This window comes from Chanos chanos, chromosome 9 (genome assembly GCF_902362185.1).
Source record: "Chanos chanos chromosome 9, fChaCha1.1, whole genome shotgun sequence".
NCBI classification, from domain to species: domain Eukaryota; kingdom Metazoa; phylum Chordata; class Actinopteri; order Gonorynchiformes; family Chanidae; genus Chanos; species Chanos chanos.
In genome coordinates this window covers 27,695,313-27,712,624 of record NC_044503.1, presented here as the reverse complement: position 1 = coordinate 27,712,624, position 17,312 = coordinate 27,695,313, and the positions used below count along the sequence as shown (strand labels likewise).

The 17,312-nt window shown below is 38.4% G+C and overlaps 2 protein-coding genes across 2 annotated transcripts; both read left to right on the top strand.

Moving 5' to 3' along the window:
- Nucleotides 1-3,021: 3,021 nt before the first annotated feature.
- On the top strand, nucleotides 3,022-4,085 carry LOC115820747 (apolipoprotein A-I-like). Its single transcript, XM_030784405.1, has 3 exons — nucleotides 3,022-3,061; nucleotides 3,247-3,397; nucleotides 3,509-4,085. Exons 1-3 carry the CDS (start codon nucleotides 3,022-3,024, stop codon nucleotides 4,083-4,085), a joined length of 768 nt encoding a protein of 255 aa, XP_030640265.1.
- An 8,960-nt stretch (nucleotides 4,086-13,045) lies between these two features.
- On the top strand, nucleotides 13,046-16,356 carry apoeb (apolipoprotein Eb). The gene is made up of 5 exons (XM_030783469.1): nucleotides 13,046-13,135; nucleotides 13,701-13,765; nucleotides 14,086-14,236; nucleotides 14,709-14,996; nucleotides 15,223-16,356. The coding sequence occupies exons 2-5, from the start codon at nucleotides 13,723-13,725 to the stop codon at nucleotides 15,581-15,583; spliced, it is 843 nt and encodes a 280-aa protein (XP_030639329.1). The 5' UTR covers nucleotides 13,046-13,135; nucleotides 13,701-13,722; the 3' UTR covers nucleotides 15,584-16,356.
- Nucleotides 16,357-17,312: the final 956 nt, after the last annotated feature.

Sequence of the window (17,312 nt, the reverse complement as noted above, 5' to 3'; positions counted from 1 at the left end):
ATATGTCCTTTGTTTCAACCAATATTTTTCAAGAAATATTCTAATAAGCAACTTGCCAGTGTTTACTATGGGTTTGCATTGAGGTGCCTGTTGCATGACAACCGAAAATGTATTTGAGAACATTAATATTAAACTGAGTAATGTTAATATTATTGTTAGTGTTTATGTCTAATGTGTCATGTACTTCTCCCTGCATTACTGATTTCAAAATACATTTTGTCAGCACATTCGTGTACTATATTTTTACTTGATTGATATTATACTGTTTAAGCAGTGATGTTACACATATGGTTTGTCTGGGATTGTCCCAGTTTCAAACTGGGTGTCCCAAGTCCCAACAAAAATCTGGAAAAAACACTAAAATGTCCCGGTTTTCAGCAGTCACTACCAAATTGTCCTGGTTTTCACCACAGTTAAAATAATAACATTATACTTGTTTTCAGCACTTACACAGACATTCATCATGTTCTGTCCCACTTATTATTATCTAACCCAATCAAAAAACACAAACAGTGCACCATGCATCTGCATTCAACACTGATTTGTCTGTTTGTGTGTCAATCAATCAATGTGTCATTGTCAAGGGTGTTGCTAAGACGCTTGTGACTCTGTCTGACAGAATCTGTCAGTACGCTAACGGTTAACATCATGCCGAAGAGAAAGTCAGTCTTGACTAAAGACCTCTAGAAGGCTTACCCGTTTCTTTGTGAAGTAGCCAGCCACAAAAAAGTTGCATTCTGCACACACTGCAGGAGAAAGTTTTCAGTCATTAAATTTTCAGCAGTAAAAATTTTGGTGTAAATGCTGACATGAAAGATCGCATTAATGAAAACGCCTATGGTGCGTGCATAAGAGGAACGTGACGTGTGTTTAGTTTGCTTGGAAAATAGTTGCAACTGATCCGAAAAGGTAAGATAAAACATAAGAAGTAATGTGCCCCCCCCCCCCCCCCCCCCGCCCCAAATATTCGCTGGTGATTACTACCAAAACCGGTATTCCGACCAGCCCTACTGTAGTGTCATCATCCATGTAATTTCTTATGAATAGTTTTGATAACAACACTACTGCAGAGGCTTTTGTTATAAAAGTCAACTCAGATTTTTCAATGCTCAACTAAATACATATTAAAAACAACAAAATTCTTATAACTACACAAATTAGACAAAATTCATCACAATTTATTAGGCAGTTAAAAATTTGGATCACTCTGTGAACACAAATCACCATACTTTCTCCCCTTCACTTGAGATATTCAAGTATAATGTGATTGTGTGATTGATAGTGTGAGATTTAAGATCCCATCTGAAATTTTATTCCTTTCTAAAATGATATATGTGTATCAAATATAGTTTAAAGGGGAAATTTGGCTTTTGACATTTAACTTGGGGCACATGTTTCAGCAATAGATTCTGTAACTTTATAAATGTTTTTCTGAGCTATTGGTTGCCTGTTTGGATAGTTGCAAGTTGAGCTCATTTTAGATGACCCAGAGTGATCAGCTATATTCAGAAATTTTTATTTTTAAACTGGGTTCTATCCTATCCTATAGCCTAAATATTCAGTGCTTAAATATGTAACAGTCAAAACAATAACTAAACATGCTAAACCCACCACCCTTCAATGAAAACCTAGGTTCATATTAACAATACTTAAGAGACTTAGACTTCATGCACTGTTTGTTTCTGAGTACCCAAAAGGCAATTTAGAAAAACATTGTAAGACATTCTAAATATATCAAGAGAAGCTTCATCCATGGATCATAATTTTAATTTGAAATATTCCAATAGTCTAATAACTTGGAATGTAAGATTTGTTAGGTTTTCTCATGTAGTATATATATGTGTATGACTTCATTTTCAATTCTGACAACTGTCAACCAAAGAATTTCACGGAATGTTCAGTGATCATGATCCCAATTGATAGAATTTACAGTTAAAGGTGAAGTGATAATCAGCCACGCTGGACTCTAACATCGATATCACTGTGATCATTCATCATTCAATGTTGCAGGATGCTGTTGGTGCACCTTTGCACGTACAGCACATAAAATGATACATAATACGATATCTAATCAGTGCCTGGCACAAAGGTTATATAGTTTTTTTATGTCTTGTCAAAGCACTTTAATCCCTCTAATGATGGGGATAGACTGCTTGACAGAATGAAAGCTCTCCAGGTTCCATTTATGTAACATTAAAGGAGGAATGCTCAGCAAAAATAAATAAATAATACCTAGCTGTATGTGTGACATGCACATGCTTTATCACAAAGTCTTTTCCAGAGGAGGAATAATTAAATAATTTGTGAACAACATAGTAGTCCAATTCTATGATCAGAGATCTCAATGAAATGAGATCTTCATTTTTGTGGTTAACGTACTGACCAAAAGGCAAATTTTTATCTCCTGACAGCTCTGCTCTAGGGCCAGGTTCTAGTTGAAATTTGATGTTTAACTATTAAAGGAATTCTGCTAATTCCACCTGTTCATCCCTCAAAAACCATAAAGATGCTGAATAAGATCTGGTATTCAAACAATTTTTAAACTTGCTCAGTAGTTTTTGTAATAGATACCACGATAGATTTTAATAGAGAGTAGCCTATAACAGTAGAGAGGAATCCCTCTTAAAAGAAATTTTACCAGTAATAAATACAAGTCTGTCTGTTCACCCAGGCTTTAATTTAAATTATATTATAATTCATCTGAGTCTTAGTAGGTCAGCAAGGCTATGATGTGGAGCGCTGACACAACAATATAGCCTCCTGGACTTTGGGTTTCAGCATGCTACACTACAGCTCAGACAGTATATATACACCTATCATACAGCAAGATTGAGACAGACACCTCAAGTTGACTAAAGAGTTCCACAGGTTCACTAGCAAAGAGGTAAGTCAAAAAAATAAAGCATACCTATAGTTTCGCTCCTAATTTAATGTTCAGTTATCTTGTGTGGCTAAAAGACCTGTGCAATACTAAAGGAGGATTCAATTAGTTTTTCTTTTTTTTAATAGGAACTTGTAACCATGAAAATTGCTGTGATACTTGCACTTGTTGCTGTCTCTAGTAAGTATCTTGAAACAGTGTGCAAACACAACTTTGATATGTAAATGGATGACTGATACAGATTTACTAAAACATTTTTGCAACCAAAGACAGTAGTGGCATAGTGTTAAAAATTAAATAAATGGTTCAAACAACTGGACAGATAGTCTAAAATCTTTTTAAAAATATCTTTATCTCTTTACTAGGCTGTCATGCTAACCTTTTCTATGCTGATGAGCCCAAACCACAACTAGAACAGCTAACTGATGTGTTCTGGGATTATGTTGCTAAGGCAACGCGCACTGCTGAGGATACTCTTAAAATGATAAGGGAATCTCAACTGGGTCAGGAAGTCAAGTAAGTCTTCTGTTTGTACTTAGTGGAAAGCACGTTATGATAGATTGATTCCTAACAGATGACTGACTTGAAGTGATCTGGCTCCTAACAGCTTCTCTTTGTCTCCTTCAGTGCCAGAATCACACAGGGAACTGATATGGTCAACCAGTATGCTGTCACACTTCAAAAGCAGGTGCCACCTATGGCTCAGGAACTCTTGGACAAAATCACCAAGGAGGCTGAGTCACTGAGGGAGCGCTTGGATCAGGATCTGGCCAGCGTGAAGGGTAAACTGGAGCCTTATGCTGAGGACCTAAAAACCCAACTCCAGCAGAGGGTGGAGGAGCTCAGGGCTGCTGTGGCCCCCTTTGCTGAGTCACAGGATTTTGAAACACTGAAGGCCACCATTGTTCAGAAGAGTGAAGAGCTAAAGGAGAACCTGGAGAAGAGACTGCAGGATGTACAATCCCAGCTGAGTCCCTACACAGAGGAGCTGAGGCAGAAAGTGGACCAGAGGCTGAGGGACTTTCAGGAAAGAGTAGTGCCCTTGACAGAAGACCTCCAGATCAAATTGTCAGAGAGAGCTAAAATGGTTCAGCAGAGCCTGGCACCCTATGCTGAGGATCTGAAGGAAAAGCTGGATCCCTACGCCCAGGATCTGAAGGAAAGACTCACCACCCTCTATGAGTCCTTCACCAAGACCAGCTAAGTTTCCGTAGTACCTCTTCAAATACTTGGAGCGCAGTGTTCACAATGTTAGCAACAAACTCAACGTGAACTCAACCAAATACAGCTAACAGATGTAATGACCTATTTCAATTTTTACAGTTAAAATGCAAAGTTTCTTTGAACTGATGGTAAAATAAAAATAAAATAAAATAAAAATATTCAGTTAAACATGCAATTGTTTTTCTTTTTTGCCCACTTAATCTTTCGGTTTGACTTTTAGCTAATACAGTGTTGCATTTAATAATTGCATTTATCAAATTTTGTACTACAAAGGTCACAAAAATAAAGGAAATAAAATGAGCAAATCACTCACTCATTGTCCTAGCTGCTTATCGTAATTAGGGTTGCAGGGGGTGCTGGAGCCTATCCCAACATTCATTGGGCAAAAGGTGGGGAAACACCCCAGACAGGTTGCCAGTCCACTGACCCAGCAGACTCAAGGATGTACAACAGAAAAACGATACACACTAATCTCTGACATGCAAAGGGGTCTGGAAGTTGACAGTTTCAGTGTAAAAAGTAAATTTAAAAAAAAAAAAATATCATCAATGTACAATTTTTCAAAACAGACACTCGAAATCTGAAACCAGTTACTAACAAATCCGAGTTCCTTGATGAATGTCGTTGAGTGTATACATCAAAACCAATCTTGGGTGGCTCAAAGTCTGCTGTTTTGCACAGAATTTGGAATTAAGTTCAAATGCAACCAAATGTATTTTATCCTCATTCAAGCCAAGTGAGGCTGCAAAAGGGTCATTTCAGCCAAGTATAGGTCCAAGGAATAGTGCTTATAGGAATGTAGGTTGCATTTCCCCTTCCATTGCAGCACTCTTCAGTGAGTTCAGTGACTTCTTTAGTGAGTGGTCTGTCCTTTTCAGCACATTTCTTTGTTAAGCACTCATCTTGTAGAGGTATCGATATGATTTTGACCTGGATAAACCCTGGCATCCACTGTTCCAATTTGATATTACTCAACAGAGTTATTAGGTCAAAGTTTCATACCGAGTTGTCATGACAGTCATTAGTTGGACTTAACAATCTCTACACTTTTATCTCAGATGAACTGCCCTCATCACTGAAAACTTTAAAGACAATGGAAACAATCATAAACATAAAAAATTATTCATTCACATAATAATATTCATAACAATAGTATGAATAATGTGATTCCATCAAAATCTTTAGTCACTCCACAAAAAGTATAACGTAACTTCTAAACTTCTAAATATACAATGTCTGTTTCCTCATTGTTGACACTTTTGCCCACGAAATGTGGAATGAATTTGACTTAACGGTGACATTTAATGTTTTATTTTTGGGGAAGCCTACAGGAATGGATGAGAAATGTGTATTTTGAGCATATCATCAAATACTTTCAAAAGTAAGGCAAATTATATGATTTCATTAAAAATGTGATACTTGTTCCAAGCAGAATGTTACTTTCATATGTTCATTGTTGAACAAGAAAGGAGAACTACAAACCCTTCCTAAATGCATGTTTAACCTGCGTATTGACGTCTCTGCGGGAATATCAGTTCACATCAAATGACAACAAACGATCCATAATTACAGGAGAAATCAGAGCCTAATGCCTATGTCACATATCTAAGTACCAAACAAGTTTTGAGAAAGATGTTTTGATTGCTGTAACATGTCATGAAATTTCATTTATCAATTAGCGTTTAGATAGTAAACTTGTGCAGTTCTCTCATGCTTAGTTCTGCTGAAACGACCTTGGTTCTTATTGACCTACTAAACTAGGCCGTGGTATTAAACAATGATTTTGCAAGGCCTGAGCTGCAACGTCCAGGGGTGTTTGTTTAAGGTCTAGTAGGAAGTTATGATGTGGATTAAGGCTGAAATCAGAGAACTGTCTCCTGGACTTTGGGTTCTCTGTACAACATTCACCTTTCTGCAGCATATAAATAAGTATGGGGGGAAATGAACTCCTGCATATTCTTCAGAACAGACAAAGAGATTCATATACACATTTTTGTACAGGTATGAAAATAGAACTGCTTCAAAACTCATATAAACAGTAACGTGGTAGTACAAAAAGAGAAGGGCTTGAATACCATTTCACTGCCTGGACTGCCTCTGTTATTTTCTGGGTATAATGCTGTTTAATGCTTATGAATGTGTAAGAGTTTGTATTATTGTTTTGCAGACTCAGACCAAAAGCCATGAAGATACTTGTAGTTCTTATACTGGTTGTATTCATTGGTATGAAACCTAACATTTTCTAATTTTTTAAATTACTGTAATTATTGTTACTGTAATGTAGACTGCAATATATAGATACTTTCATCATTTGTTATAGCTGTTATCAATAACACGGTCATCATTCTAATTTGCTTGGTTTTGCTTTCTTTTGCCTTTTTTCTATTTAATGTTTTGCTGTTAGGTTACCGTAGATACAAAGGCTAAATTTTGAGAGGAAACATTTCATGAAAATGTGTTACTAATGTCAACAGGCTGTCAGGCCAGCATAGTCCATGCTGATGAATCAAAGACACAGTTGGAAGAGATGACTGAATCAGTCCTGGACTATGCTGCACATGCAACAAGAGTAATTCATAATATTGTGTGGACGATCCAGACCTCTGAGCTGGGAAGAAGAGCTGAGTAAGTTATAAGTGTTAATTAATATGTTAGAGCAAAATCGGTGGGTCATTGTCAAATTTATCTGTCATGAGACACTCTTGTCACCTCATTTATTACAGAACTAGATTTGTTGAAGTAGCTGATGCAGTAAGCCAATATGCGGTCATGCTCGAAAGACAGATGCCGTCTGTGGGCAAGGACCTCTGGAAAATAATCAGCGATCATGCTGAAATCCTGTTTACACATCTGGACAACGCAAAAGAGCACTATGCTGAATACCTGCTTACCCAACTCCGGCCAAAAATGGAAGAGTTGGCAGTTGCCATAGCCCCTTATGCCGAGTCACTGAGACCCTATGCAGAGAAAATAAGACATGCAGTGGACCAGCACGTGAAAGACCTCCTGCAGAAGTTTAAAGACCTCCAGGCTTAGCTGAAGATCTCAGGGAAAAACTTGAGCCCTACATCCAGGAGCTAAAAACCCACATTTTTTTTTTTTATCATGGTTTGATTTCCTACCTTGTCTGTATCCTCAATGTATCATCATAAAGTGTCAGATAACATCTGTAATATGAATTTGAATTTTTAGTATTAGATCGATATATTCTGTTAAAACTGATGTCCATTACTATGCCATTCAAAAAAAAATATCATATTGTGTTCTTCATTCAGCACACAAATGAAATTTCTACCACCAAGAACTCCCGTTTAAATCTACACAGCTACTGGTAGACACCGTTTCAGATAGCCATGAATGAACTAAAGACCCGCAATCCTGCCCCCCAAAACTTGAAACTGCTTGCACACAATAGCCCTCTAATGAGGGGATTACTATGAATTGTTCATGCATTTGGAACGGGGTGGACATACACAATGATTAACAAACATGCAAAAGCACGGCCTGCCACCTAGTGGGGACCCTCTAAATGAACTGAATACATTGTTGAGTTTTGGCCAGTCAAACTTTTAACATTAACGTTTAACAAAATTAGAATAACCAAACATGAATAAGACACAATCCGAGGTATTCTCCAAACTGCATAGACTAACACAATCAGATAAAGGTGCATATTGTTGTACGTGCTGACACCACAGAGCTGTCAGTGAGGACATGTTAGGAGTTGTTTATGCAGGTCCGCTGATATATTTGTCCTCCCCTTTTTTCCTGAGCAGATCTCTCCCACGCTTTCTCGTCAAGACACAAACAACTTCCAACTGGCACCAAAAGCAGCTAAACCACCATTTCCTGAAAAAAGAGATCCAGAATTTACATTGAGGTCAAAGTCAGGGGATTTTTCCTGATAACCTTTTTTTTTTTTTTGTCTTTCATCCATCGACAGTTGTGTAATCAGAGCGAAATATCTCTTGCGACTTACTTTGAGTTAAACTCAATACCTTGTGACAGTTATTCAAGTTCACTTCTGTTTGTGTGCTTTCTCTTGTCAACACCATTCTGTCAAGATCCCAACTGATTTGTTCAGCTGATTTCAATGCAATATCGAATTGGAACATGGAGCAGTGGATGCCAGGGTTTATCCAGGTCAAATTCATTTTGATACCTCAGCAAGATGAGTGCTTAATAAAGAAATGTGCTGAAGAGGACAGATCACTCACTGAAGAAGTCACTGAACTAACTGAAGAATGCTGCAATGGAAGGGGAAATGCAACCCATATTCTGCTCTATTAACATTTAAGCACTATTCCTTGGACCTATACTTGGTTGAAATGACCCTTTTGCAGCCTTCCTTGGCTTGAATGAGGATAAAATACATTTGGTTGCATTTGAACTTAATTCCAAATTCTGTGCAAAACAGGGCTAACATAGCCTTGTGTTTCAACAAATGTTCCAAAGGAAAATTGTGAACCTTCCCTATTCAGGGGCTAGGCCCAAAATATATGGAATGTGCAAGGTCCTAATTTTGTTTTCTGCAATTATATTACTATAATTGTCCTCTATGCAAAGAAAACAGTTATGTCCACTGCATGTATAATTCAGTGTTCCTATCATACAGTAACTTTCTGATGGTTGGCTAACATCGGCTAATCACCTAAAGTTTAGCAAACATCAGCAAATATTTCTTGTTGTTCATGTAAAATCATTTTATGCAGTGTTGCCATAAAAAAAGAAATTGTATGCCTAGGGAGTTTCATTGTATCATGGCTCTAAACCATGTGTAATGGCCTCATCTCAGAAAAGGTCTGCGGGGGTTACAAGCACCATAGTTCAGCGCCCATCAAAACAAATGAAACAAGCACACACTCATCATCAAAAAATACAGGAGGAAAATAAATTCACATGACTGCTCCCTCAAAACACAAAACAGCTGAGAGCCCTTTGACCTAGAACATTTAACCAATGTGAAAACAGTGAGTAATGTAGTTGGGGCGGGGGGGGGGGGGGGGGGTGTCACTTAACAGCACAACTTGACACATTTCAACCGTGACTCATAGACCACAACTCTGCCCAATTAGCACACTGATGGTTACAGGGGTTACTGAAGTTCACTTCTCCCCATGCAAAACAGAAAAAAACCCCTCTCTGAAACATGTAGACAAGTGGAGTGAGAGCTTTGAGTAGTAACATTTAAAATTCCTACCACACAGTAAAGCTTTTCATCACCTAGTACCCTGTCTAGTTATCTAGATGGGACTAGGAGTATTATTTCAATTATCATTTGAATTATCTAGGTTGGCTCAAATCTGTGGATAAAAAAGTGTCTTGGGAAGGGAAGAACGAACCGAGGTCAGACTCCGACACAGTGGGCTGGACCGCGGAGTGACCGTAGACCTTTGTCCCATTAGCCAATGAGCTGATCAGGGTTACATTTGTTCACTGAGGAAATCTGACCTTTCACCTGTCCATACTCCAACATGCGATCTGGAACTGTTGCCCTTAGCTACAGTTTTCTTAAAAATGGAAAAAGGAAGTGTAACCTGCCTCCTTACGAAAGTGACACTTGTGAAACGTACAATGGTATTTAATCACTGCTGTTGGGTTTTTCGGTTTTTTTTTTTTTTTCCTTTTTTTTTTTAAAGGTGAAGTTACATTGGCAAAGGTCATGATGATATCATGTTTTAGGAGCTATTCTGCAAAGAACAGCATATTGTCTTTTTCAGTATCATTTAAAGGTCAAAGCTTTGTCCAGCTGAAGCAACCAAAGGTATCTCTGTAATTATTGTTTGTGTCACATATTCACAAAATGAAAGATAAGGTATATTATATAATTTTATTGTAGGGTTATGCTTTACCAGCATTCTCAAATCCAGTTTTTGTCTGTTTTTCATTAGATACTAATTAGTGACACTACAGACATAATAATATTTTATGTCTTGTACTGATGAATATTTATGTTTAAATGCCAAAAAATGCAAAAAAAAATGTCTTTCAGTACAGTGAGTGCTGTATCAGCATTTTAACCTCATCCAGACATTACATCAAGTCAAACTATCATGTGGTAGACTGACGTTTATATGTTTGCTGAGTCCAAACTTTGCATGTCGTTAATGAGCTTGTCTCATGAATTACGGCAAAAAATAATACTGATGTCAGAATAACTGAGAACGATAAATGGCACATGAATTCATAATGTACCTTTTCAAGAGTTCATGATAAAGAAGGACGATCTTAGACAAGTCAATACAACGTATAAACCAGCTACATAATGGGCTGATGTTAAAAGACTAATGCAGCAAAAACTTTCCGGCAGTAAAGTTTAAAGCAGATTATCAGATGAATTGTATAAAAATGTAATATTTTCACTCCCAAACTTACATTTTCTTTTGTTAAAAGGGATAGATGATGTTAATGGCCCTAACTGGCGTATCTGTGCTGCTGTGGGGATGATGAGCATAATACCATTCATCACAAAACACTTGAATTGTTTGCACTGATTACTTTTTGCATGAATCCACTTTTTTTTCTTAATCTAACGAGAAGCAGTTACTATCTGCATAAGCTTTCATTAAAGAACCTCTGTGTTTAGAAGAGCACTTTGTCATTACTAGCAAAACAGTACCTTGTAGAAATGAAAGAAGACTCTTTCATAACTGCTTTTAATTCAAGCCTGTTTGAGCATTGTATCTGTTCATGTATGTCTATAATACTTACCTGTAATACTTATTCGTGCCGACACCACTGAACTTTGCCTCATACCTACCAACCACATTATGATTTAGCTGTACCACAATAACACCCACCTCCTCTTGAATGTTTGCTAAACAGCTAATCTGAGCATGAACTGACATGTTCCACTGCATGTTATACTTTGCATTAACATCTTAACTTTAGAGACGCTCCCTTTTCTGTATACAGTGTCGCAATACACTTACTGAATGACAAATGTGGGTGAAGGTGTATTTGGACTGGGAGGATAGAATGCGTTTCTGTTGTTATGGAAAATGAGTTAATGATAAAGTATAAAATTTTGACAGGATATTACAAATGTACATTGTTGGAAGCCACTGTCATTGATCCTAGATAAGCTCTAGAATCAACCTGCTGTGAGTTTTCACTGTTTTAAACGAAACACTGCAGTGTTTCAAAGACTCCACTGAGAATATTTCCCAACAATATTTCATCAGATATCTTTGTTGAGGGCACATGTTAAACTTTCTTTATTTTTCAAGGTCAAGTCTTACTATCTTGACCTTAGCTAGAAAATATGGGTTTTACTGGGGTGATAACTGAGGGAACTCACTTGATAATGTAGAAGTCTGTATTAGGGCTAAAAGCTAAAAATCTTTGTATAGTTGGAATCCATGTTGTTGAAAAGATATTGACTCTTAAACTTCATTGCTCATAATAATGTATATACATTGCTCTGACAATAAATATCGGTTATCTGAGCTCTAGGCAAAATCTGCATTCTATTTAAGCTTTAAGCAATCAGTACATTACATATTCCATACACTGAAGTTGAGACAGTAATGGGCAAATAGGCATTTGATGCTGTCACAGTCACTAGGTCAAATCTATAATCAGAACTGAATGTACCTCAATGGACTGAAGCCTTATCTCAGACAGGCAAACAAACAAACAGCAACAAAGACGTGGAAGAGCACTATGATCACACGAGGCTGATGTGTAATCTTGGATATGCGTCTGTAACCAGCAGGACTTTACCTGCCAACTTGGCCTAATTGACCATTTGTCACAATGCATAGCAACTCCCTTTCCTCCAAGTGGAAAAGTGTGTGTGTGTGTGTGTGCGTGTGTGTGTGTGTGTGTGTGTGTGTGTGTGTGTGCGAGGGAGAGAGAGAGGGAGAGAGAGAGAGAGAGAGAGCACAAAAATGTGCGGTAAAACAAGATAATACTGCTCTTTTACTTGGTTAGAGCTGATGCAAAGAGCAGGGGCCTAATGCCAAAGCCACACAATATGTGAAATTTACTATTACAATTCATCATATTTATTTGAGTTCCGTTCAGCGGAAATCTGTCACTATAAATCACCCCATACATATCGCTTGCCTGGCCAAATGTCAAGTACCAATTCAAAAATGTGAATTCAGACGAACAAACGAAGAGTGATTGACTCTAAGAGTGATGGAAATAGCGCGATTCAAGCAGATGGCGCAATCGCCGTCTCTTGTGGACAAAGCAAAAAGCAAAGCCTACTTTTAGACAGAATGTTACTGGCGCCAGGGTGGATGATGGTGTCATCTCATCTGCATTACAGTTCTAGCTCTTTTTTCATCTTAGGAATTTCACACGTGATTGTCTGTGTGTGTGTGTGTGTTTAAGTTAAAGTATTCAAGTGAAATTTAACCCACTGGAGGATTTTTTCTTTTTAAGCAAATTTCTGCTCCAAAACTCCAAAAGAATGAGCTATGCTCAAATTTCGTATTCTTGTAAACATACGCGTGTGACAACGTATTCTATGTCTTGCATTCTAGAGTATACAGAAAAAACTTAAATATGTTTTAAGTTTCACATTCTTGCGCACGCCGTGTGCAGTAAGCGAGCATGATGGTGTTTTGGAATATTTACCGCTCTTACACACATTCTGTCCGATGCGTTGTGTGACTCTACCCGAAATATAACAACACGTGCAAATTTGTTTTTCTGATTCTTTTATTTATTTTTTTTTCTTGACATTGTGGAACAGAACCTCAGCTGTACGTGGAAGCTTAAATGCCCTACTCACTCCTCTCTGCAGCATATTATGTGTATATATAGCACAGTTTACATCATAATTTTCAAATTATATTGAGACTTACATACATAGAGATACATATCTCTTAAGCGCGCGGAAAGTTACGCAACAGTTCAGGATTTCAAACGCGGGGTAGTCACAGTGGCATGATGAACGAGGTGTGAACAAAGACAAGTCACGTGAGCAGTGATTTTCACAAGAGAGGAGTCGTCCTGGAACAGTATAAAAGACCTCATACCCGGCTTCGAAGGTACGGAGAAACTCGGACTTCTCAGGTGAGTGAAGGGTGGTCGGATGAACTGATAGGAAAGTAGTCCGCTATTTATTGCACGTTTGTCCGTTAGAATGTTGAATTGTGAGTTGTTGTTTAGTGACTGCTCAATTTTACAACAGTTTTTTAAATTTTGGTTGCATCAATCTTAATTTGAACAAGCTAATCATCATTTCAACTACAATTTGGGATTTGCATAGTTTCGTATTAGTTTACGATTTTAGCAATGTAAATTTCTGTGAGAGCGATTTTACAATCCATCAATAATCTTTTTTAATGTAGATCTTTTGCAGCATGCACATGTTTATTACGTTGATGTTTCTGCTCCGTTTTTTCACTGTTTAAGTTGTTGCTTTGCAGTTGTCTAGAATGCTTTATCCTGCTTTCTTGGCGCAATTTCTTTTGTCTGGCCATCCGTCACAGATATAGGATTTAAGTCTTACAATTGGTTAATCCACTTTTGGGACACAGTCAGTGTCTTTTTATTTTTTTAGTCATTTTATGATGCTTATGAAATGCATTTGCTGAGTGTAGGCCACTGACCATATTTTTGTCTATCATTTCTGTAGGTGTACTAGTCTGCCAATCAACATGAAAGCTGTAGCAGTAATTCTTGCTCTTGCAGTCATTACTGGTAAGAAATAAGACATTCTTCCATATAATACATGCTACCACCAGGTCATGCAATGTGCTACTTTTCCAGTAAAATCAATCATGTACTGTGCTGTACTATTGTAATGCAAATCACAATTATGCACAGATGCGGTCCAATTTAATGTTTGTGTACTTGTATAATATCTAACACTTAAAATATGTGTATTAAATATGTGGGGGAAAAACAGTTATGCTATAACTGTACTTCAAAATAAACTTCAGTTTTATTATCAAGGTAACCCCTCCAGCACCTCACCATGGTCTTGTGATGTTAAAGTGATTCACATGTGCCCTCTACAGGCTGCCATGCACGAGCTGTACCTCAAGATGCCCCAGTGTTTAAATGGGAGGAGATGGTGGATCGCTTCTCCCAGTATGTCTCTCAGCTCAGCAGCCATGCTGAGGGTTTGGTGGAGAATGTGAAGAGCTCCCAAATCAGCAGAGAACTGGAGTGAGTCATCAAACCTCATTAGTCCAGACATAATAGAAATAATGATGAGAATTGCTCATAATGTGCTTTTCTTATAGCCAAAGCACCAAAGATAACTCAGTAGTCAGTCAAAAAAAAAAAAAAAAAGCTAATGTTGTTCCTTCATCTCTAAATAAAAAGAGAGCAATGTCTCCATTAATACTTCAAAAGAAAGACAGTTTGGCAGTACGTTATTATCTCACCTATGTTATTCTTTTCCCTAATGTCAGAGATGGCTTTGATTATTCTCTGTCCTTTTATTACAATTGCCCCCCACAACTTCGATTTCACCTCTAATTCCTCTCTGTAAACTTTATTTAAACTCCAATATATGCTTAACAGTCAATGAATGATCGATTCAATCATGTTGCAAAAATACTGTATCAGTGAAAAAAAAAGTGCATTTTTTCGTATTATCATATGTCTGACCATGCGTTGTTCTTCTTTGCTTCAGAACCCTCATCTCTGACACCATGGATGAGTTGAATCGCTACAAAGATGATGTTGAGACCAGACTGACCCCCTACACCCAAGATGCTGTCAGCCAGTTCAGCCAGGACATGGACCTGCTGGTCAACAAGCTGCTGAATGACATGAACGATGCCAAGGACCGTTCCACCCAATACGCCCAGGAACTCACGACCATGATGCAGCAGAACGCCGACGACGTCAGGGGCCGCGTCAACACCTACATCAACAAGATGAGGAAGCGTCTGGGCAAAGACACCGACGCCATCCGCAAGTAAGTGGACAAAAGGTGATGGGTGATGCTATGGGTGGATGCTATTGGTTGTCTGTGGACTACAAAGGGGTTTAGAGTGGTCATATGAAGACTGAACTATTTCGTAATGTTTTCCCTAGTACCTGAGCAGGGGGAGTCTTTCGTGGACAAACTTCTAATAAAGTCAGATCTTTGGTCTGATCTTTCCTAACGTCTCATCCACATATCTGATCCCCTGTTCCCACAGCACCGTCAGCACCTACTTAGGTGAACTGCAGTCCCGCACTTCCCAGAACGTCGAGGCTGTGAAGGACCGTTTCGAGCCCTACGTGAGCCAGGTGCGCGATGGCGCTTCCGAAAAGCTGGGCAGTCTGGTGGAGGTGCTGAAGAGCCAGGCCCAGGGCCTGAGCACCCAGCTGGAGAGCCAGGCCGGGGGCCTCAAGGAGCAGCTGGAGCAGACGGCCGAGGAGCTGCGCACCTCCCTGGAGGGCAAGATCGAGGAGCTGACCGAGCTCGTGTCACCCTACACCGACAAGATCCGCGATCAGCTGCAGGCCGTCATGGAGAAGATCAAGGAGGCCACCGCTGCTCTCCCGGCCCAGGCCTAAAAAAACCCTGTCGCGTGGCGTTATCTTTCATTTTCCAGCAGGAGAGAGAGAGAGAAAGACAGAAAAGGGAGGGAAGTTTAGTGTTACTGATGTTCTGTCATGCTGTTTCCATGTTGTGGGGGAGGTTAATAGGAGAGTGTGAAGGTGAGAACTGCACTGGATGAAAAAAGAATTAGCTGTCCAACCACTATGTCTTACTCTTTCAGTATTAACCCGCATCTTTCGTTATTGCACAGTAGGACCTTGTTGTAACCCAGCTTTGCTATTCTACCTGTTGAGTTATGAGTAATCAAAGATTTTAGATGTCCTAGATCAGTCTTTTTACATTCTCCTCAGGTTTCTTGGCCTTTGTGAAGGGCATTTTTTTCAACCATGGGCCAAATTGGCACCATTTTTTGAAATCCTTTCCTACTACTTTTAAAGGGTAATCTGTACAGATGGTGTCCTTCATTTCAGTATAGACCCACAAAATGGATTCATTTTTAATGACATTCTCCTGGCGCATTGTTATATGAACACCTGTTTGCATTAGGGTGTGCAATTTCTAATATCTGTACCTGTGTACCTGTGTCCTTGTTTGTCCACAGTGGAGATGCCCTGTTGTTTATGATTAGAAACACTCCACAAGGTCATATTCTGTGTGTATCTCTATGACAGTAGAGCCATGTCAAAATATCCCATCATGCTGCTCTGCTGAACCCACTGATGATCTGTCATCTACACAAAAGTGTATACAGTACTCAACTGATCAATAAAGACTTTTAGACACAGTAGTTTTGTTTCTGTTATCTGATTAAATTAAATATTTTGTGGCGTGACCGATATCGAACAATAAACAAAAACGAACTGGCTATACAGAAATCTTGAATTTATGAAAAATACATAAAGTATGGTTCCTAAAAAGAAGTTAACCTCCTTTAAGCAGGCTGGATTTGGTTACACATGAAACAAGCTTCCTGAAAGTCATATATGAATGTATTTTAAGTGTACTTGATCATAAAATTATTTTTATCCAGCAGAACAATATATACATACAGTAGATACATGTGTGTGTGTGTGTGTGTGTTTAAATTATTATGTTTTTATAAGAGCAAACCAACTGTTTTGTTGATAGAGATTATCCACCATCCTCCTGTCTGACATGTAATGTCTGTCACCTTAAAGTGCTAAAAGATTAAGGTACCAAAAAGAGAGAGGGATAGTGTGTGTATGTGAGAGAGAGAGAGAGAGAGAGAGAGAGAGGGTGATATCAGTTCAAACTCACTGCACAGGTTTCTTGTGTTTACTCGACCCTCTTAGTGAGATGTTATTTGCCTAGAAAAGAAGTACATTCAGGCTCTGCATCACATTTTCTCATTCTTTTCCTTTGACTGTATGCATCAAAGTAAAGTGGAAGTAAAAGGATAATAAAATGTTTTATTTGCATTTACAGACATTTGACCAGTTTAAGTTTGTATCAAATGCAATCACTAGGCATAACAGGAAAAACACTGTTCAAACTATTCAAACAACACATAGAACCCAAGCATTACATACTCCAAGTACAGTAAATGGCTGTTGTTTTTTTTTCCAAATGGCTAACTGAGCATTATACAATGACATCATTTTTGCTTCCTTTCTATTCATTCTCCAAGTGATCATTTTTTCTCTTCATGTCCAATGGGGATCGTGCTCTGACATTTCCTACACAGACGCCCCTCACCTTTCGTCTCCTTCTTTCAGCAATCCA

Bases quoted from the DNA above. Each gene is read 5' to 3' on its own strand.
- LOC115820747 (XM_030784405.1), top strand. From the start codon at position 3,022: ATGAAAATTGCTGTGATACTTGCACTTGTTGCTGTCTCTA. The intron at 3,062-3,246 runs GTAAGTATCTTG...TCTCTTTACTAG, and splicing joins TGCACTTGTTGCTGTCTCTA to GCTGTCATGCTAACCTTTTC. The intron at 3,398-3,508 runs GTAAGTCTTCTG...TGTCTCCTTCAG, and splicing joins CAACTGGGTCAGGAAGTCAA to TGCCAGAATCACACAGGGAA.
- apoeb (XM_030783469.1), top strand. From the start codon at position 13,723: ATGAAAGCTGTAGCAGTAATTCTTGCTCTTGCAGTCATTACTG. The intron at 13,766-14,085 runs GTAAGAAATAAG...TGCCCTCTACAG, and splicing joins TGCTCTTGCAGTCATTACTG to GCTGCCATGCACGAGCTGTA. The intron at 14,997-15,222 runs GTAAGTGGACAA...CTGTTCCCACAG, and splicing joins GACACCGACGCCATCCGCAA to CACCGTCAGCACCTACTTAG.